The sequence below is a fragment of the Podarcis melisellensis genome (assembly GCF_964234715.1).
Source record: "Podarcis melisellensis genome assembly, chromosome: Z".
Taxonomy (NCBI): domain Eukaryota; kingdom Metazoa; phylum Chordata; class Lepidosauria; order Squamata; family Lacertidae; genus Podarcis; species Podarcis melisellensis.
In genome coordinates, this window is record NC_138547.1 from 14,489,694 (window position 1) to 14,512,341 (window position 22,648).

At 45.8% G+C, this 22,648-nt stretch overlaps 1 protein-coding gene across 5 annotated transcripts in view; it reads left to right on the forward strand.

Moving 5' to 3' along the window:
• Window positions 1-22,648, forward strand: part of RALGDS (ral guanine nucleotide dissociation stimulator) — a 93,213-nt gene that overhangs the window by 58,468 nt on the left and 12,097 nt on the right. For all 5 annotated transcript variants that reach the window (XM_081897160.1, XM_081897157.1, XM_081897159.1 and 2 more), the window contains exons 2-9: window positions 12,602-12,712; window positions 13,664-13,857; window positions 14,853-14,927; window positions 15,629-15,822; window positions 16,696-16,817; window positions 17,963-18,178; window positions 19,001-19,104; window positions 19,868-19,952. In XM_081897160.1, coding sequence (XP_081753286.1) covers window positions 12,602-12,712; window positions 13,664-13,857; window positions 14,853-14,927; window positions 15,629-15,822; window positions 16,696-16,817; window positions 17,963-18,178; window positions 19,001-19,104; window positions 19,868-19,952 — 1,101 coding nt within the window. The remainder of the gene's footprint in view (window positions 1-12,601; window positions 12,713-13,663; window positions 13,858-14,852; window positions 14,928-15,628; window positions 15,823-16,695; window positions 16,818-17,962; window positions 18,179-19,000; window positions 19,105-19,867; window positions 19,953-22,648) is intronic.

The following is a 22,648-nucleotide window of genomic DNA, read 5'->3' on the forward strand; positions in this document are numbered from 1 at the left end:
GCTTTAGCTTTTATGTGTTTGTTCCAAGAAGTTCTATTTTGTTATGTAGATAAAGTTCAATAAAAATCCACTGTCTGTCTCTCTCTCTTTCACTCTGAAGGCTATTAACTCGGGGTGGGGGTAGGGGGAGAGAGAGGGGCTGCCAAGATGGAACCATGTATAATTCTGCAATGTTTTGGGTGGTGATATGGATTTTGCCCCCACACTCTCTTCTTGCATGTGCAACCAGTATTTGCCCATAATTATGGGTCTAGCTGGGGCTCCTTAATGGATATGCAGGTGATTTTCTAGGGACCTCCCCCTCATTTGCCAAGTCCTTTGGTGCTTATTGTGGCTTTTGTGTTAGCATTGATATGCTGCTGCTGTTGAAAGATAAATGGTGGCTGCTTGTTGCCAAAACCCACCACAAACACAAAGAATAGCATCTTCCTTGCATGCAGAAGGCCCCGGGTCTGATCCCTGGCATCTCCAGGTAGGGCTGGGAGACATCCCTATCTGAGACCCAGGGAAGATTGCTCCTCAAACTACAAAGGCCTGGAACAAGGGCAGCAAAACAAACCTTGGAAAAGTGAACTTCATTTGATAGTCTTGGGGAACAACTCATGGTTTCTGTATCAGACTAGACTGTAGTTTGTATGGAAAAATGTGGGTGGTTTTCTTTTTCATTTTTGTCAACACTGCAGGCTTGTTCCTATTTTGAAAAAGGAAACTTTGCAAATAGTTCTCTTTTTCTCTTTTCTCTTTAAATTTCTGTCCGAGAGAAAACAGAGTGTTTTTTGTAAATCGAGTACACATTGTGTGGATATTTTTGAAGCTATAAATTGAGTCATGTCACAGCTTATGTAAGAGCTGCTGCTGCTCGCTGAAGTTTTCTGTCTCTGTGTTGAGTGAAAACTGAATCAGAGCTGAAGGAATTAGGGATGTGTGTATATCTTCCTATATACATAGAAATGTATGGTGTTGACACACTTTGCAGTGTGGGGAATAGCAAGCAGGCCCAGATGAACTGTTCAGTGGAAGGGAGGAGGGATTTGTGAATTTGCAGCCCAAGAGGATTTTAAATGTGTGGGGTTTTTTAATGGCTTTTCAATGGCTCCGATCATTGTTACAGTTGGCATCACTAACTCCCTGCACAGAGTGATGTGTCATCCTAAAAATACTGTCGCCGTAGTAACAGTCACTGCAGCCTGCAGCAATAGAGTAACAGAGGATGAAAGGTGCTAATCACAGTGATGGAAGCTTGATGGAACGTGCGACTCATCCAAGATGGCTAAGCCTTCTTTTCAGGGTTTTTTCCCCTCAGTGTCAAGGTGTTAGGAAAACAGAAACAATACACACACAGTCTCGCAGGGGTAGTTCTGTCTCAATCCAAACAGGTGTGCGTGTGTGATTTGAATCTTCCCGCTTGGAGAAAGCTAGCCCTCTTGGTATGTGTGTTTGAAACTACTAGCTTTCCACATGCAGGGAGGTTTCAACACACAGAGAAAACTGCTCTCAAAGGAGCAGTTTTCACTCCACCCCCTTCCACATGTGTGTCTAAAACAGTACAGTGGTACCTCGGGTTACATATGCTTCAGGTTACAGTCTCCGCCAACCCAGAAATATTGCTTCAGGTTAAGAACTTTGCTTCAGGATGAGAACAGAAATTGTGCTTCAGTGGCGTGGCAGCAGCAGGAGGCCCCATTAGCTAAAGTGGTGCTTCAGGTTGAGTACAGTTTCAGGTTAAGTATGGACCTCCGGAATGAATTAAGTACTTAACCCGAGGTACCACTGTACACATACACCTTTTACATTTGATTTGGCCTGTATCGACTTCAGGACGAAAGGAACAAACCTAACTGCAGCAAGATTTCTGTCTGGATTGCTCCTCCACTTAAAAATAACCTCCCTAAGCACCTGCAGGGTAATAATATTTCATTATTTGTTTTCGGTGACTAATGGGCACTTAAGCAGAGCTCCAGCAAGGCCCACAATTGTCCCTTTAATAGCTTGCTTTCAATACACTGAGATTCTGGACAGAATCCACTTTAAAACCGCAGCTACCGCACCTGTATTACCTAGCCCCATTCCAAGCTCTCTCTTCAGCATCAGCCATGTAGCCAAAATCGATGGTAATTATTTATACGGCCCCATCATAGTACAGGCACATTGGAAAAATCTGGATATCTTTGCATTGTAGACCTAAGCATTTAGGTCAGACTTCAAAATGTCTTCTAAACTCTAAAAATCTGTGATAATCCTTTTGTGAGTTTCTGATTTTGGAAGCAGAATTCTCTTAAGTCATGTTCACTTAGAGAAGAGGGGGAACTTTGGCCCTGGGGACCAATATATCTGGCCTTCAAGATCTCTTCCTTGGCCTTGTCTAACACCCTCTTTTAATGGTTTTAGCCTTGGTGGGATATGTCCTTGTTCTAATCATGCAGCTTGCTTGCCTGGATGCAGAATAGAGGGGTGTGGGGTGTGTGTGTGTAAAGTTCACTATTTTTGCTCTCCCTGCATCTGCCTCTGGCCTTGTGCACCACTTGTATGTGTCCCCCAGAATGTTGCCCGGAAGAGAATGTGGCCTAGGGTTGAAAAAGGCTCCAGCATCCTTGACATACACACCCGCAGCCTTCTGAAACGTATGGACTGTCAGCTGCAGTTCTTGGCTGAGACATGTTGCCCTCTCTTTGTGAAATGGGCCTTGTGCTCAACGTGCAAAGAGCTTTGTGTGGTTTATGCTGTTCACACCTACCAAACCCTCCCATGGTGAACTTCTCGCCTCTTCTCCTCCCCATTGAAGCTCTCTGGGAGAGATTGGGCAGCCACAAAGTGGCTAATGCCTTTTTTGCTAAAAACACTCTTGTCCTTCTGCTGCGCTGTGAAAAATTGAGGGAATCCTTGGCTGAGGCAGAAGAGACTTTAACTTTTGATCTTCCATCTGATGTTTTCTACGTGGTATTTTTTTTTTTTTAAAAATTATTTTTAGGATGGACACTGTTTTCTTCAGCAGTGGTGAATGCAAACTGTCAAGGGGCTGAATTCAGAGTGATCCTGAAATTCTCTTAAAGTTAACATGCCACCTGTTGGTTGTGACTAACTTACCATATAGGAAGTGCTAGGAGGTGGCTAAGTGGGTGGGTAATTTACCCTGCGAATTTGGAGCCTGACACTCATTCCCTAAGTGATGTCCCTGAGGGCATGGCATCAACAATATAAGCATTATAAAGCAAATTCTGGTCGTCTTACCTTAAAAAAAAAAAAAGGATATAGAGTTGGAAAGGTTTCAGAAAAGGACAACAAAAATAATCAAGAGGATGGCGCAACTCCCTTATAAGGAGAGGTTGCAGCGTTTGGGATTTTTTTAGTTTAGAGAAAAGGTGACCAAAAGGTTACACGTAGGAAGTTTATAGAATTGCATGTGGTATGGAGAAAGTAGATAGAGAAAAGTTTCTCTCCTCTTATAACATTGGGCGTCCAAGGAAGATGTATGTTGGAAGAGTCAGAACAGATAAAAGAAAGGGCTTCTTCACACAGCACATTGTTAAACTGTGGAACTCACTCCCACAGGAGGCATCGATGGCCACCAGCATGGAAGGCTTTAAAAGAGAATTAGACAAATTCATGGAGGAGAGGGCTATTGATTGGCATTGCCCATGATGTCTGTGTTGTGGCTCCATGGTTGGAAGTGATAATGTTTCTGAATAGCAGTTGCTGGAGGGAGTTACAGGAAGGGAGAATATTATTATTGTGCTCAGATTCTGTTTGTGGGCTTCCCATTGAGGCATCCAGGTGGTCACTGTGAGAAAAGGATGCTGGACCAGATGGGCCATTAGCCTGATCCAGAAATCTTCTTAAGTTCTCAAGTGCGTAGGATTCACCATTACGAATATGAGCAGGACCCCTCACTCCTGTTGGCACAAAACCATCACAAGGCGACAATAAGGGCAGAAAATAGTTCCTTTATGGGCAGTCCCAGATCAGAAATGTTATCTCAGAATTGCAACTCAATGGAAATCTTCCCAAAATCTTACATTGGAAGCCTGGTGCTGCTGACTCTGAAATAGAGCTTATAATGGAGAAAATTAGACATAATTTGAGGTTTTGACAAGGACTAGAACCTCCAAGCACTTCCTTCTATATCATTTGGCATTCCTTTCTTACATAGACAGCGGAAGGATCATTTTCAAGATGGCCTTCGTCATCAGCCAGGCTGGAACTACACTTGATAATCCAATAACACTAATATTCTTTATATGTGGATAACATGCATCGTCACTTATTCTCTCTCATGACTTGGATACTGTTATTTTAACCCCATGCCAGTTTTATAGTTTTGTTTTTTATCATTTAATTTTCATCCATAGCTATAACTTCTATTTGTTTTATGTATGGTACCGTATTTTTCGCTCTATAAGACGAACCAGACCACAAGACGCACCTAGTTTTTGGAGGAGGAAAACAAGAAAAAAAATATTCTGAATCTCAGAAGCCAGAACTACGCAGTAAAAGCAGCGATCCCTCTTGCTGTTCTGGCTTCTGGGATAGCTGCGCAGCCTGCATTTGCTCCATAAGACGCACACACATTTCCCCTTACTTTTTCAGAGGGGAAAAGTGAGTCTTATAGAGCAAAAAATACGGTAAGTTATAAAATGACTTAAAGGGGGGGGGGATTTTTACCCAGAAATATTATCTCAGGTGCCAAGCTGAGACTTCCAGCTGTTCCTGTTTCTGCTTTGTTTTGATTTCCCCATTTCTGGGAAGGAATCAAAGAACAAACGTGCTCAGCAAAAGAGCTTTTGCTTGGAACAACCTCCCAGAAAAAGAAGAGGAAAAACCCCAAGGCAGGCAATGAGTTTTGCCAGTATTGCGTGATGCTTGGCTTTCTTATTTTTCTATTGCTCTGTTCATTAACTTCCGTTTCTCTCTCTCTCTCTCTCTCTATATATATATATATATGAATGGGCTGTGCAAATTTTGCAAAAGGGGAAGGAAACAGAGTGAGCGCTTTTTCCATTCTGGGGCTTTTCCTCGCAGCCGGGGACCTCGTGAGGTTGAGCCTGCATCATAACTGCCGAGTCAACTTTCCATTCTTGCTTTCGAGTTTCATGATAACGGCCTTTGCCAACTAAGCATTTGCCACTTCAGAGTGACTTTATTAATAAGAACCGCCTTTTTAATTTCAATTTTTGCAACTCTATCAAGAAAAAGAAGCATTGTCAATGGACACTTGACAATAAAAAAATACCTAGTTGATTCTGATTTATGTGTGTAAGTTAACGCAGGCAGTCTGTATGCCCAAATGTATAGGTGTCCAAATGAGATTGACAGTTGTGTCTTCAAATGTACAAGGGGCCACAGGATCTTCATAGCTCTAATAGGTGGTGGGTGTTTATCCTTCCAAACTTTAAATAGCTGTGATCCTGAGCATTGCAGGGGGGTTGGACTAGATTATTCTAAATATAAGTCTCTTTGCAACCAATGGGGTTCATAGAACTTTATAATTGGAAAGGACCCAAAGGGTCATGTAGTCCAACCCCCTACAATGTACGAATCTCAACTAAAGCATCCATGACAGGTGGCCATCCAACTTCTGCTTAAAAACCTCCATTGAAGGAGAGCCCAGAACCCGCCAAGGGAGGTTCCACTGTCAAACAGCTCTTACTGCCATTCCTGATGTTTAGTGGGAATCTCTTTTCTTGTAACTTAAAGCCATTGATTCAAGTCCTACCCTCCAGAGCAGGAGAAAACAAGCGTGCTCCATCTTCCATGTGACAAATCTTGATATCTGATGGTGACTGTCATATCTCCTCTCAGTCTCCTCTTTTCCAGGCAAAACAGACCCAACTGTTCCCCATAAGGCTTGGTTTCCAGACCCTTGATCATCTTGGTCACCCTCCTCTGCAAACATTCCTGCTTGTCAGTATCCTTACATTGAGGTGCCCAGAACTGGACACAGTATACCAGGTTTGGTTTGAGCAAGGCAGAATCGAGTGGTACTATTACTGTACTTCGCTTGATCAGGACACTAGACACCTAGAATAGCATTTGCTGCTGCTGCATCACATTGTTGACTCAGGTTCAGCCTGTGGTCCACCAAGACCCCATAGATCCTTCTCTCATGTGCTGCTTCAAGGCAGGTGTCCCTCCCCCCATCCAGGTGTCATGGGGTCCACTTTCATTGTCCATCTGTTGGTCCTCGCACCACACATATAATTTAAGCATGCTTGAACCTCCACAAATATCAAGGATTTTTCCAAAAGCAAGTTAATGTGAACGCTAATTTCTGACCAGAAAGAAGATACCACAGGACACAGGGACTAATTGCCAGGGCTGTTGTTGAGATAGGAACATAATAAGCTGTCCTTTACTGAGCCATTGGTATCCATGTAACTCAGTGTTGTCTACACTGACTGGCAGCAGCTCTCCTGGGTTTCAGGCAGGGGTCTCTCTCAGCCCTAACTGGAGACGTTGGGGATTGAACCTGGGACCTTCTGCATATAAAAAGCAGACACTCCACCTTTAAGTCAAAATGGAGAGAGCGACTTATTGGGGAGCGTGTTCCTATCTCAGACCTCTGGAGTGCACTGTATTGTGAAGTCATGGGTGATTTGAATCCATAACTTTTGGAATGCAGTCAGTTTAGACCAATGTGCTTTGTTTACACAGTGTGGCTATACAGGAAGCTTATTCAGATTTTGTTCTGGAACATGTAAAACCATTCAGAGATATTCAAGCTGTATCAAAACCTTAGTTGTCTTTTTCCCCTCTACAGTCTGTATTGGAGAGAGGGAGGGAGAGGGTCGATAAACACAATGAGTTTCCCTTAGTGACGACTTCATTTTGGTAACTGGGACCTGACCCAAAGGGACTGGCATTTGTCCAGAGGGTGGGGCCTGGCTTGTTGATTCAGCTTGACACCCACCCACCCCAGATGTCTGATCACGTGTCTGTTTGTTTTTCCCTTTCCTGAACATACAAAGGCAGATTGCTGATCTGAGTTAGAAAAACAAGAAGCAAGATGGTCTAACGGTTAGAGCAGAGCTTTCCAAACCGTGTGTCGCGACACGTTAGTGTTTTGGCTTCAGTGTGTAGGTGTGTCACATAAATGCTCCCCACACTCCTCCCGGGAGTTTCAACCTCCGGTTTCAACCTCCGGTTTGCTAGTAAAACTGAATTACTGTGTCACAACATGATGAATGTCTAAAAAGTATGCCACCAACATGAAAAGTTTGGAAAGCTCTGGGTTAGAGGTTCAGACCTGGATGTGGGAAAGCCGGGTTCAGATCTTCCCTGCTCAGCTGTGAAGTTCACTCAGTGACCTTGGACTGGTTACCATCTCTCTCTCTCTCTCTCTCTCTCTCTCTCTCTCTCTCTCTCTCTCTCACACACACACACACACACACACACACACACACACACCTACCTCACAGTGTTTTTGTGGGGGTAGAAATGGAGAACCATGGATGCCACCTGACTCTGTTTAGAGGATACAAATAGAATACAGTGTTACCTCGAGATATAGACACTTTAGTTACAGATGCTTCAGGTTACAAACTCCGCTAACCCAGAAATAGTACCTCAGGTTAAGAACTTTGCTCCAGGATGAGAACAGAAATCATGCAGTGGTGGTGCAGTGGCAGCGAGAGGCCCCATTAGCTAAAGTGATACCTCAGGTTAAGAACAATTTCAGTTTAAGAACTGACCTCCAGAACGAATTAAGTTCTTAACCCAAGGTACCACTGTAATAAACTAGAAATCCCTTATGACAGTTTTTGAAGCCAGCAAGAATTCCCTTTCGTCTCATTCATGTCTGTGTCCCATGAAGATTTACAGCCTCCACGATGGAAATTCACAGTTGGTGAAATGAGGGTTGTACAAGCAGCCTGCAAGTTCCTTCCTTCCTTCCTTCCTTCCTTCCTTCCTTCCTTCCTTCCTTCCTTCCTTCCTTCCTTCCTTCCTTCCTTCCTTCCTTCCTTGTATTTACAGACCACCTTTCTTTCAAGGAGCTCAAAGTGGTCACATAGTTCTCCTCCTCCTCATTTAATCCTTATAACAACCCTGTGAGGTAGGTCAGCGTGAGAGTGAGTGCCTGGCCCAAGGTGAGCTTCCTGGCCGAGTGGGGATTTGAACCCTGGTCTTCAGGTCCTAGTCACACACACTAACCACTGTACCAAACTGCTGACGCCAGTGATGAACCTGTGAGATCCTCTGATTTATTGTACCTGCAGCCTTGAGATATTGGCTTATGCTGGGTGCTTTTACCACCCTAGACAGCGGGCAAATCCTGGGTTTCTGATGTCAAGAGGGGGAAATGATTGAGGCAAGAGCAGGTTTCATTTTCAGGAGTAAAAGATGATGTCGTGGTGAGTTGGTTTGAGAGAGATAGAGACCATTTCCCATCTGCCAACTCATCTGCGTTCTGCAGCTTGTGAGTCAGATTTTGTGTGGTCTCTTGTTTCTCTTGGTTACTCATACTGTATTCCAAATCTTCAGTTCACTCCTCCAGATTTCCACATCAATTTGCGGTATTATTTTTAAAAGTCCTCATTAAAACCCAGCAGCGTTTTTATGAAAATTGCTTCTACCATACACATTTTTGTATGCAATTTTCTTCTGAATACAGACAATTTTGCAGAGCTTCATTTCTTTTTTTCTTTCTTTCTTTTGCATTTATATTCCACAACTCCCCACCCCCGCCCCGCCCTCAGGAGTTCAAGGTGGTTTACACAGTTCTTCACATCTCCATTTTACCCTCACAGCAACTTTGTGAGGTAGGTTAGGCTCATATTGAGTAACTGGCCCAAGGTCATGGGATCATAGAATTGTAACCCTGAGAATAATCATTCCAGTCCAACTCCTTGCAATGCAGGAATATTGCAGCTGTCCCATATGGAGATCAAACTTGCAACCTTGGTGTTATCAGCACCACACTCTAGGCATAGGAGACCTTCGGCCCTCCAGATGTTTTGGACTACAATTCCCATCATCCCTGACATCTGGTCCTACTATCTAAGGATTGTAGGAGTTGTAGGCCAAAACATCTGCAGGGTTGAAGGTTGCCTATGCCTGCTCTAACCAACTGGGCTATATTCACCCAATGAAATTAATGGCTGAGTGGGAATTTCAATCCTGACCTCCCAGGTCCTAGTCTGGCATGCTAACCACACTCTTGGGGTTTTTTAAATCAGGCTTTACATTTCAATTTTTACCTGTTTGGGATTTGTCATTAAGTATCTTTGACTTTTTAAATATATATAAAATGACTCCGCAAATGCTGCTCTGTATCTGTCATATTGTCATTTGATAAGAGGTTATGGTCTAGACCCGGCTCAAGCTGCCACCTGCTTTTGTGCCTTCTCTAGAAGATAAGGGTTTTGTTTTTGTTTTTTGATTGCCTTAAATGAAAGGTTTGTGTGTTTTCTGTCTTGGCCTTCCAGGAAACTGCCCACCATTCCCGTGGTTTTGGCTTCCTTCAACCTTCCTCCTCCTCCTCCTCTGTCAAACAGCGCTCGGGAACTGTTTTGTAACTTTCCCTGCTGTGGGGCTGATTCTTTTGCTATAGATGCATACTCAGTTCCTCCTGACGAGGTCTCCACCCCTCCTGTCAAGGGGTCATTTTTACTTCACCACTACCACCTTCCAGGACCTAGTTGAGCTCATACAGCCCTTTCCTGCCCAAGGCATGAATGCTTATGTTGTTTGAGAGATGCTGGCACCTGGGGCACTTCTGAGCATGGGCAGAGTTCCTACCTTAGGGAAACATTTGCTTACTCCCACCTCTAAAGACATGAGGGCGGAGTGTGCATACACTGAGTTCATTATTAGGGAACAAACATTTTTTAGTAATTAAGTGGACCTGTGGAGTCTCTCCCACTCTTAAGGCTGTAGCTCAGTGGTAGAGCATCAGCTTTACAAACTTTTCCTGTTGGGTTCAGGTAGGTAGCCATGTTGGTCTGTTTTAGTTGGGGGGGGGGAGGTCCAGTAGCACCTTAGAGACCAACTAAGTTTGTTCTGGGTATAAGCTTTTGTGTGCATGCACACAAAAGCTTATACCCAGAACAAACTTAGTTGATCTCTAAAGTGCTACAGGACATTTTTTTATTTTTCATGTTGGGGACACACTTTCTAGACATGCTTCATTTCGCGACACAGTAATTCAGTTTGACTACCAAACTGGAGGTTAAACTATCCCCTTTCCAGCCCTGGGGGTAGCACAGGGAGCATTCCCACGACACACCTACACACTGCAGCCAACACACTAACGTGCCATGACACACAGTTTGGAAAGCTGTGCCGTAGAGAGCCACTGCCAGTCAATACTTAGGTGGACCAGGTGGTCTGAGTCGGTTGAAGGCAGTTTCCAATTTCCCACTCCCCAAAATCGCATCATCTATAAACTGGAGAAATAACACTAGAAAAGTCCATACACACAGACTTTCCCAGTTTTATGTTCTGTTGAGGCATGCATGTAAATCATGCAGGAGGAGGGAAAGAATGGAGCATCCTGGAAGAGGATGCGCTGTCTGGCTGGCACCCTGAACGTGAGCTCTCAATGCTGCAACTATTTGTTGCAGATTCCACTTCTGTGCTGTGATTTCTTCTAAATTTACAAAAACTAAGCACAACGCTTAAGTTTGTATGAATACATCAACTATAAAGACAGAGTGGGAGTGACAGTTTGATTACATTTAATGGCATTCATATAAGAAAGCATATTGTTTGATATATTTGACATAACCATTAAGATATTTATTCAAAAAGTTTGCTGATTATCTGTTAAGGGTGAGGTGTTATAGTGGAAAGAGAACAAATTTATTATAGTGGGGGGAGTCATATAGTTCTCATAATAAACAGCTATAACTATACATTTATAAACAAAGCACTGAAAAAAATACAACAATCTTATCATTCCACTAATTTATAAATAAAGTCACTTTTTCCAGGGCACTTAATATCTCATGTGTTTTACTGCTTTCTAAAATGTTATGTAAACGTTGTAAGATGTGCAGCTTCCTGTTGTTGTTGTTTTAAAAATTCTATTTGATTGTTTTCCAGTTATTTTGCTGTGATTTTTGCAGGCATAATCTTGTGGTGATTGGTGAATTTAGATCAAGTTGTAGATTAAGTTCTTAATAACAATAGCAAGCTCTGATGCCGAATTGTGACAGCTCTGTTTCCAAAATGGGGCAAGGAAGAAATATGAGGAAGGTGTGTGGCATGCTCTGGGGAAATCTCAAGGCTTGCAGAAGTACAATAACATACCTTGAGGGAAACCCCCTCACACACAAAAACAGCCCAATGAGAACTGAGTATTCTTGGTAACCACAAAATGCTGTTTGTCCGAGGGGAAGGGGACACAGAGAAAATTGAGTGGTGAGTAAAAGTAGAACAAAGTATCCAGGAAATGAGCATGGTTGATTAGTTAGAAATCTATCTAAACAGAAACAATTCACACAGCAACAGTTTATTGTAACCCCTGCTTTTGTGACATGTAACCCCAACCCCTGTTAAGTGGCAGTACACCATTCGCCACCAGCTTCCACAAATGAAAAGCCTCTGTGCGAAAATTCTTTGCAGCCTGGCATATTGAGAACATGCGAATGAATTTTTAATTTTTTTTAAATTGTAATGAAATTTATACACTGCTTGATGGTAAAAAAAAAAAATCATCATCATCACTGAAACAGTTTACCAAAAAAATTAGAACAATAAAATTACCAATTAGCAACAATAATGTAAGACTTCTTAAACATTAAAATAACAATAACCTAAAACAGTATCCGAAGAAGTGTGTATCCACACGAAAGCTCATACCTAGAAAGCTTTTACTTAGTTTGTCTTTAAGGTGCTACTGGAACATCTTTCAATATATATATTTTTTATCTTTCATCATTGTTATTTACTAAAAACAGATTGAACTTGTTTCTGCTTCCTAAATATGTGGATAGGCTCATCTAAACAAAGGTGTTTTAAGCAGGTGCCAGAAAGAGTACAGTGAAGGCACTTGCCTGATGTCAATAGGCAGGGAGTTCCAAAGTGTATTTTCCCCCCAGTCCATTAACTCAGACACTTATCTGTTAAAAGGGCATTTAATGGTGCCTACCAGAGTTTTCTTAGATTTCCAAATATTCTCCCAATTCCCCCAGCTCTGTCCTGGTTTGAAATTCAATGGCAGTGAATAGATTTTAAACTTTAAAAAATGTAGGCATGTCAAAAGCTGTAGCCCCTGTACCGCAGGATTTTTTGGGCAGTATTTCAAAATAAGGGACATCCACCATGTTCTGTGGAGCTCTTGTGATCTGGACGTTCTCTTGAAATATGGCCGCCTTTTGGCTGGGGAGCCTTGAGATGGAGAAAACAGCTAATCCAGGCATAGCCAAACTCTGGCCCTCCAGATGTTTGGGACTACAATTCCCATCATCCCTAGCTAACAAGACCAGTGGTCAGGGATGATGGGAATTGTAGTCCCAAACATCTGGAGGGCCGGAGTTTGCCTATGCCTAAGCTAACCCCTTTTGGGCTGCCATTTTGTACCCATGAAGCTGATGAAAACAGTGCATATGTTTTATTTGCTAGGCCCACTTGCTCATTTCTTTGTGTTTCTTTGATCCCTTTTCAGAGCTCCACTCAGGAGATCGGAGAAGAGGTGGAAGATGGCGTGATCTATAGCATTTCGCTCCGGAAAGTCCAGCTCCACCACACAGCCAACAAGGGGCAGCGATGGCTGGGGGTAAGTGAAGGCTTCCAGCTTTTCGTAAGAACAGACAGTGCACTGTGGCCGAAAGTGACTTTTTTATGAGCTTGGAGGTCGCTAGTTGTGATGTCAGCTCAGAACCTGTGCAACTTCCTGTCTCTGGTGTGGAGGCCACTAAAGTCGCCAGCCTTACAGGGCTGTTCTGAGCGTTTGACCAGTGGAACAGGACTGTCCTTTGCTGGAGGCATGTAAGCAGAGGCCTTGCCTCTCAGATAATACATGGAAGTTGGACCTGAGATGCACTAACTCCTAGTGATGTTACCCGGTGCAACATCTGGAGGGGTAATGTCTCTCCCCCACCACCTTCACAGCTCAATAATAATAATATTATTATTATAATAATTTTTTATTTATACCCCGCCCTCCCCAGCCAAGATCGGGCTCAGGGCGGCTAACAACCAATAATAAAAACAAGTTGATTAAAATACAATTTTAAAAGTTTAAAATACAACATTAAAACATTAGGATGCAGCCTCTTCACAGGAGGAGAAAGGAAAAAGAAAGAGGGGGAGGGAATCAAACTGATTCTAAGCCAAAGGCCAGGTGGAGCAACTCTGTCTTACAGGCCCTGCGGAAAGAAATCAGATCGTACACGGCCCTGGTCTCATGAGGCAGAGCGTTCCACCAGGCCGGGGCCAGTGTTGAGAAGGCCCTGGCTCTGGTTGAGGCTAATCTGACTTCCTTAGGGCACAGGACCACTAGGGTGTTGCTATATATAGACCTTAAGGTCCCCTGTGAGGCAAACCAGGAGAGGCGGTCCTGTAGGTACGAGGGCCCTAGGCCGTGAAGGGCTTTAAAGGTCAAAACCAGCACCTTAAATCTGACCCTGTACTCCATCGGGAGCCAGTGCAGCTGGAAAAGCACTAGAACGGCTTCCACAACTCCCCTTGAAGCAGCGGCTCATGTCATTCTCTGTCCCTTTCACAGTTTGAGAACGAGTCGGCCTTAAACCTGTACGAGACTTGTAAGGTGCGGACCATCAAAGCCGGGACCCTGGAGAAGCTGGTGCAATACCTCGTCTCTGCATTCAAAGGCAATGATTCCACCTACGTCACCATCTTCCTCTGTACATACCGTGCCTTTGCCACGACCAAGCAGGTCCTGGACCTCCTTCTGAACAGGTAATTTTCTGCCTTCTCTCTTGTGGGGCTCTGTGGGGTAAGACACCAGTTCCTGAGTCCAAGCTGCTGTCGGGAAGAGCAGTCAGTGGTGTAGCATGGTAGTTGCTGTGGACTCCTCCAGATACCTAAAAGATCTCCTCCCCTGCTACAGTGCATAGTGGTTAGAGTGTCAGCCTAGGACCTTGGGGGGGGGGGCAGAGTCCAAATTCCTATGGAGTCATGAAGCTCACTGGAGTGGCCTTGGGCCAGTCACTCACTCTCAGCCCAACCTCACAGGGTTGTTGTGAGGGTAAAATAGGAAGGTGGTTGTACCATGTACACCACCTTGTGCTTATTGAAGGAAAAAGTGAGTTATAAATGCAATAATAGTAATAGTCAGCCAATCACTGCATTCTGCAGGAGAAGGCATTCTGCAGATGCCATCCTACCAGGAGGCCTGTCCATCAAAATTAGGCCATTAGTGGGGTGACACTGAGCCTTTGGGACCCCATTTCATTGCATATCAGACAAGTGCCTTCCCTACAGTCTTTTCGGTACCTGCTGACGATGAAAGCCTTCCAAAATCTTGAACCCCACTGGATTGATTTGATGGATGAGCCCTGGTTTTAAACCATTTTTATATTCACAATTGCTTTTTTGGTAAATCTCTTCTGGATGAGGAGGAGCAATTCATTGGTGAAATAAACAGTGATTGATGAAAATGGCAGTTATTACCTCAGAAAGGTTATTCTCAAAACCCTGTACGAAATCCACCACGGATGAGGATGAGAATCTTTATTCTTTTTTTACCCAATGCAATGTTGTTTTATTCTAAATTGCTTTGTGGGACAGCTCATGGGGGTGATTCATAAATGAAGTGAAACAATAATACAGTTTCCACCAGCCTGACCGTGCTGGTAGTCGGAACTGTTTTGGGGGCAAGTGGGCGTCCAGTAATCCCTGAAACGTATTTGTGTGCATCGCAAAGCTTTGATTGGCTTTCCCTGGTCCTCTAGATATGGCAAACTGCACCTCCAGGTCAATGGAGATCACCCCAGGCATGCAGTGGACGAGAGGCTGGAGCTGAAAAAGTAAGTGTCTGGCCTGTGAGTGATGGCACAGGGGGTAGCCAAGGTAGTACTCTCCAAACATCATTGGACCTCAACTCCCATCATTCCCTCGCCGTTGAACAAACTAGTAGGGGCTGATGGGAGTTGTAGTCCTACAACAACTGGAGGCTACCATCTTGGATACCTTAGCAGGGATGGAGTGCTGGGCGACTTCCTCAGATTTCTAACCAGCATGGCAATATTTTTTGTGTGTGTGAGAGAGACACAGTAAAAGATTCAGAACTGGTTTACCCCAGAACAGGGGTGAGGAACCCTTCTTCAGCCTGGATTCTAGGCATGGAAGTGGGGGTGAAGGATTGGATCCAGCCAGAGGACCACAGATCCTCAACTTCCCATGCCGCCTCCCCACGCGCTGGGGCTGCCAATCTGTCAGTCACCTGATATCACCCTGATGTCAGATGCCCGTGTGGACAATCAGCGACCATTGCCCCCTTTGACTCAGTTGCAGAGTTACCTGTCTCCGTACCTGGGGTGTCACATACATAGGGCATGGGACTTAGTCAAAATGGGTGGAGCAATTAGGTCCATGGGCCGGAGGATCCCCACCTCTCAAGGCTAAAGGTCAACCCTCCCCTTTTTGGGTGCAATGCAACCCTCTGAAACGCCCATTGGCCTGGCTTGTGGAGGAAGCCCAACTTCTTATTCTTCCTCCTCCTCCTCAGCACCATCTCGTCTATCCTGGGTGCCTGGCTGGATCAGTACTCCGAAGACTTCCGCAAGCCTCCGGACTACGCCTGCCTGAAGCAGCTGATAATTTATGTGCGGCTCAACATCCCAGGCTCAGACCTGGAGCGGAGAGCCCGCATCCTCTTCACGCAGTTCCAGCAGCAGGAGCGGGCCGAGGTGGAGGCGGAAGGTGAGCAGGGCTTCTCTCTCTCTCTCTTTCTCTCTCTCAGCTTAGCCTACCTCACAGGGTTGTTGTGGAGATAAGATAGCAAGCAGGAGTGGGTGGGGCAGCCTGCCTGAGCTCCATAGGCAAGAAAGGCCAGATTAAGATTAAGCAGCTGCATTCCAGTGCATTGGCCGGTCGTTCCACATACCCCAGGGCCGCTAACTCTGACTGGCAGCAGCTCTGCATGGTCACAGGCAGGCAGAGAGGATTCTCCACCACCACCACGCCAATTCCATTTATCTGGATATCCCAAGGACTAGACTTGGAGCCTTGCAGATGCAAGACTTTTGCCCTACAGCTGAGTGATGGCCCCTTTCCATCATACAGGCCAAACTTCACCAATCTGGTGCCCTCCAGAGATTTTGGACTACAGCTATAGTCCAAAATAGCCATTGGTGGTTGGGGTGGGTGGGACATGTGCAGGCAACCCTTGATTTGTGCAGGGGTTGCATTCCAGGACATCATGGAGCACACATAAGCTCATTACGCCCCTGTTATGGCTGATCCAAAAACGGCCCGTGCATGCATAGTCACACGTTCTTTGAACACATGCAAAATCAGGGGTGCCTATAGTCTCTAGTTTGACTGGCAGCAGCTGCCTCCAGGCCTTCAGCTTTAGAGATGGTCTCAGCCTGACTCCACGAGACCCTTTTAGCTGGAGATGCCAAGGATTGAATTCTGCCTGCGAAGGATGTTCTCTGCCACTTCCTTTTATAGCCCCTCTGATCTGTGCTTAGATTGGGCTGGGGGTCGGGGAGCGATGGCAGATGCCCTGTCCTCTGCTGGCCTTCCAGCCAGTTGCTCCATGCCTTGACTCTGTCCCCTTGTCTCTCCCAGCTGTGGACCATGCCAGCTGCACCTTGCGGCTAGAAGAGGAGAATGGGCTAGGAGAAGGCAAGCTAGATTTCCTCTCTTTCTCGCCGGAGATGGTGGCCGAACAATTCACACTAATGGATGCCGTGAGTGTCTGATTCAACCCGGTCATGCTTTCTGTGACAATCCCCCCACCCTCTCTCTTACATAAGATATTAGGTAAAGGGACCCCCTGACCATTAGGTCCAGTCGTGACCGACTCTGGGGTTGCAGCGCTCATCTTGCTTTATTGGCCAAGTGAGCTGGCGTACAGCTTCCGGGTCATGTGGCCAGCATGACTAAGCCGCTTCTGGCGAACCAGAGCAGCACATGGAAACGCCATTTACTTTCCCGCCAGAGTGGTACCTATTTATCTACTTGCACTTTGACATGCTTTCGAACTGCTAGGTTGGCAGGAGCAGGGACCGAGCAACGGGACCTCACCCCATCGCGGGGATTCAAACCCCCAACCTTCTGATCAGCAAGTCCTAGGCTCTGTGGTTTAACCCACAGCGCCACCCGCGTCCCCACATAAGATATTACTCTGAGTTAGATTGCTGCATGGGGCTGGCCTTGAAGACTTTTTTTGGAAACTGCAACTAATGCAGAGTTCAGCAGCCAGATTTCCCACTAGGACTAGATGCAATGAGCCTATGACATGGGTACTGACCTGGCTGCGCTGGCTATCAGTTTCTTCCAGTTTCAATTCAGTTTTGGCTCATAAAGCCTTAGGCAGCATAGCCATGCCTCTGGGTACCAGTCGCTGAAAACTGCAGGAGGGGAGAATGCTGTTGTGCTCAGGTCACCCTTGTGGACATCTGGCTAGTCGCTGTGTGAAAAAGATGCTGGACAAGATGCATCCAGTAGGATGTTCTAATGTGCTTATGTTCCTCCTCCTCCAAAACCTTTGGAAAGGGCATTAAATTTCCAAATACAGTCATACCTCGGGTTACAGACGCTTCAGGTTGTGTGTTTTCTGGTTGCACACCGTGCCGAACCCGGAAGTACCAGAACGGATTACTGCCGGGTTCCGGCGCATGCGCAGACCCACTAAATCACGCTTTGTGCTATCACAGAAGTGCTGAATCGCAACCCACACATGTGCAGACGTGGCACTGCAGGTTGCGAACATTCCTCCTCCACGGATCACGTTCGCAACCCGAGCCTCCATTGTAAATGAATGACATCTTGCCTTCTTCAAGCCACCATCCTTGCTTTTCCTGATCCTTGTCTTAATGCCTCTCTGTTGCAGGAGCTTTTCAAAAAGGTGGTTCCCTATCACTGCCTTGGCTGCATCTGGTCCCAGCGGGACAAGAAAGGCAAGGAGCACTTGGCCCCCACCATCCGGGCGACCGTGTCCCAGTTTAACCGTGTCACCAACTGCATCATTTCAACTTGCCTGGGGGACCGGGCCCTGAAACCACAGCAAAGAGCCAAGGTGGTGGACCACTGGATTCAAGTAGCTCGGGTAGGTTGCTTGGCTGTAGACCCCTCCAAAAAAATAAACAAATAGTATTGTGGTTTGAGATGGGACTCAATCCAAAGTATGTTTTGGAATGGGGCATTTCAAGAACATGGGTGGTTGTTTTATTTTTTTGGGGGGGGTTCTTTTCAATCAAGTTTCTAGTCCTCACCACAGAAGACAGTGACTGCCACCAACATGGGTGGCTTTAAAAGAGGATTAGACTGATTCGTGGAGGAGAAGGGCTACCAACAGCTACTAGCCACAATGGCTATGCTCTGCTTCCACTGCCAAGAGGCAGTTGCTGGGGATCACAAGCAAGTCCTGCTTTTAGGCTTCTCAACAGGGTACCTAGTTGGCCAGTGTGAGAACAGGATGCTGGACCAGTGGCCTCATCCAGAAGGCTCTTCTTACATTTTTACGTTCTTCGCTACTAACGCTGCTGTTAAGTGGAGCAAAACTCAACATAGGCAACAAGTTTTTAGTTTGTTGCTTACCTGTAACCGGGGAGTTTTAATTTGCATTTCCTTTTGACTGCAATATTTGGGTCACCTGAATGCAAATCTCTCTCTCTCTCTCTCTCTCTCTCTCTCTCTCTCTCTCTCACACACACACACACACACACACACACACACACATATATGTATATGCCACAGAACTTAATCCATTCCAGGAAATTAAGATAGCAGTTCAAATGCTGGGCAGGGAATCCAGGGAACAACTGCCTAACCCTTAACACACAATAAGGTGGTTTTTTAAAACTCTCCTTGTGTATCTCCTCTTTCTAGCTCCTTCTAACGCCCACTATTTTTCCTTGTGCTCCTCCAGGAATGCCGGATCCTAAAGAATTTCTCTTCCCTCCGGGCCATTCTCTCTGCCCTACAATGCAACGCTGTTCACAGGTTGAAGAAGACATGGGATGAGGTCTCCCGGTGAGTAGGGTATGAAGGAAGAATTTGGGTGCAGGGGGAGAAAGTGCTTGCAATGCAAATCCCTCTTGGGTGTCAGCTCCACCAAGTCTTCCATCTCAGATCTTGCCTCTGCTACACATTCACTGAGCGGTTGCAGGCAAGGCAACTGTTTTTTTCAAACTCATACCTGCAGCAAAGGGATAATAGCATCGGCTTGCTGCACAGTGTGATGGCTGTTGTAAGGATTTCTGAAATCCATGCATATCGAAGTGCTTCCTGTGAAGCATCTTGAAGCAAATCCACAATACGGTGGTGTCTATAAAAAACAGTTACATGGGAAATGTAGGAAGCTGTCTGATCCTGAGTTGGAACATAGATCCATCTAGTTCAGCGTTGTCTACACTGACTGGCAGCAGCTCTCTGGTGTGTTGCATTAGGGTTCTTTCCCAGCCCTATCTGGAGATGTCATTGGGGGTTGAACCTGGGACTTTCTGCATGCAGAACAGGTGCTCTGTAATTGAGCTCTGGCCCTTCCTGTAATTGACTAGAGCATCATGGACTTGTGAAATTGTGGAATCCCAAGGGTCTCGCTGCAATGCAGTATTGTGTTATGTAAAAGTGATTTAAAATATTACGTGTATAAAATACAGTTAAAGCAATGGCGTATGTAAAAATGTTTTCGAAACCAATATAGATACCAAGTGGGATAGAAATCTCCAGTTTAGAAGACTTGTTGAAAGCAGAAGTACCTTGTTTTAGTGATACCCTTGTTCCCTCTTGACAGAGAAAGCTTCCGCACTTTCCATGAGCTGTCAGAAATCTTCTCAGACGAGAACAACCATTCCTTGAGTCGGGAGCTTCTCATTAAGGTAAGATGCCTGCTTTTAAAATACATTGGTACCTCTGGTTACAGACGCTTCAGGTTACAGACTCCACTAACCCAGAAATAGTACCTCAGGTTAAGAACTTCAGGATGAGAACAGAAATCGTGTGGTGGCAGCGGAAGGCCCCATTAGCTAAAGTGGTGCCTCAGGTTAAGAACAGTTTTAGGTTAAGAACAGACCTCCAGAACAAATTAAGGTCTTAACCCAAGGTACCACTGTAAGGTAAAAGGTAAAGGTACCCCTGCCCGTACGGGCCAGTCTTGCCAGACTCTGGGGTTGTGCGCCCATCTCACTCAAGAGGCCAGGGGCCAGCGCTGTCTGGAGACACTTCCGGGTCACGTGGCCAGCGTGACATCGCTGCTCTGGCGAGCCAGAGCCGCACACGGAAACGCCGTTTACCTTCCCGCTGGTAAGCGGTCCCTATTTATCTACTTGCACCCGGAGGTGCTTTCGAACTGCTAGGTTGGCAGGCGCTGGGACCGAGCAGCGGGAGCGCACCCCGCAGCAGGGATTCAAACCACCGACCTTTCGATCGGCAAGTCCTAGGCGCTGAGGCTTTAACCCACAGCGCCACCTGTGTCCCTAAGGTACCACTGTACCTGCTAATAATAAAAAGTAAAGAAATCTGCAAGACACATGTGCTTGATCGGTTTGGTCCCACTGATGCCTGAAAGCTTTCTTTCATTTGCCCTGGGCAGGAATGTTGTGAAGTGACTGATCGATGAGATCTGTTACCCGTTTTGGGGTGAAGTTTGGGGTGAAGATTTTATTGGGTGACAGGCATTGATTTGGAATATGCTTTTCTTTGCTGGGGGTGGGCAAGAAATGATGTCTACAGCTTCACCCTAAAATCCTCCTATGTGCAGCACTGATTGGTCAGTTTCTGTGCTGTTGGCATTTGGCTGTTTGCTTTATACATCTGTTGTCATGGAAGTTGCTAAGTGAGACTCCCACCCTCTTTCCATTACTCCTGTCCTCACCTTTGGAGATGTTTTAGTCTGGCAACCACTCCTCAGGGGTTTTTTCCTCCACTAATTAATGGATTAAATACAAAGCAGCTGGATTCTGCAAAGACACAGCAAAGTTGTCTCTTAGACTCTAAGGATCTGAAAGGGTTTTTCTAAAGAGGTAAGCCGAAAATCACCACTCACTTCTGTGGTCCATTTATCCTCCGTAAAAGTGGAGTGATTGTGTGATTTCTCCTCTCTCTCTGGCCAGCTTGGAGATAGGTCACAAGCAATGGCGTAACTAGCCGCTCGGGTGTCCGGGGTGGCACACACACCCTGCACCTGGGGGGCGGGGCGAGCCAGGGCAGGGCGAACTGCACAAAGACTCTCTGCTGCCTCCCCCTCAGCCGTAGGGCAGCTGGGGAGAGGCGGTGAGGAGACGCGAGCCCCACACTACCGTTTCAGGCAGCGCAGAGCCTGCAGGCGCCCAAGCCACCACGCCACTCCCAGGAGAGATGCATGGCTCGAGCACGCTGCAGGCCCCGCGGTAAGTGCCGGCCCCCATAGTGTGGCGCCCAGTGCCAGCCGCATTTAGTTGTGTTTGTCGACTGAACCAAAAGGTTTCGTGAGCCCAATTTTTATTTATTTATTTTAAAAACCTCATATTTTTGCCATTTTGTCACACACACACCCAGTGATGACACCCGGGGCAGCCCACACCCACCGTACCCCCCCTTCCGCGCCACTGGTCACAAGGTAGATGAGGGTTGTTTGAAGTAGATTAGCAAAGATATCAGATAAAAAGACAGTTGTATAAAAAGATAAGCAAAGATATCTGAGTGTCTCAGACTAGGGCCTGGGTTCAAATCCTCCCCACTCAGTCACGAAGCAACCTGAGTGTGACCTTGGGCAAGCTTCAAGGAATAACTCTCAGTAAATAATGGGTGGCTTTTAACTCCCCGGCATAATGCTCAGCAAAACAGTTATCTTTAAAACTCACAATAACTTGGTGCGAACAAATCAGGATGAAGGCTTAAGAAACAGGATGTCTGGAAGTGACCTGAGAACCAGAAACCTTTTGCTGATCTACTGTAAATCCAGAGGGAGAGATCTTCCCATCCCCCTCTTCTGCTAGGGAATGGGTCGTGCCTCCTCTAATGCTGTTGCAGCAAACCGGGCAGAGACAGCTGTTTTTAAGTTCTTCACTGCTTGGCTTGGGCACCTCCTGGGCTCAGCTGCTAAGGAGTCCCCTTGTGAGGATGATGAGGGTGAGAGATAAGTACCAGGGAGGAGAAAATCATAGAATCGTAAAGTTGGGAGGGACCACGAGAGTCATCTAGTCCAACCCCCTGCAATGCAGGAATCTTTTGCGCAATGTGCAGCTGGTACCCATGATCCTGAGATTAAGAGTTATCATCTGGCTCTCTACTGATTGAGTCATCCCAGAGGGATTCCCTCTTCTTATCAGCAGACTGCAATCAAAGCTTTCCCAGAATTACTGCTCATCCACCTAAGCGATGGGCGGGGTTTGCGACTTGGAGACTGGGTGACACCCCACCTTGTACAGTGGTACCTCGCAAGACAAAATTAATTCGTTCTGCGAGTTTTTTCGTTCTACGAGTTTTTTCATCTTGCGAAGCACGGATTCCCTGGGTATTAACGGTTTTAAGAAAAAGGAAACAAACTCGCAAGACGTTTTCGTCTTGCAAAGCAAGCCCATAGGAAAATTCGTCT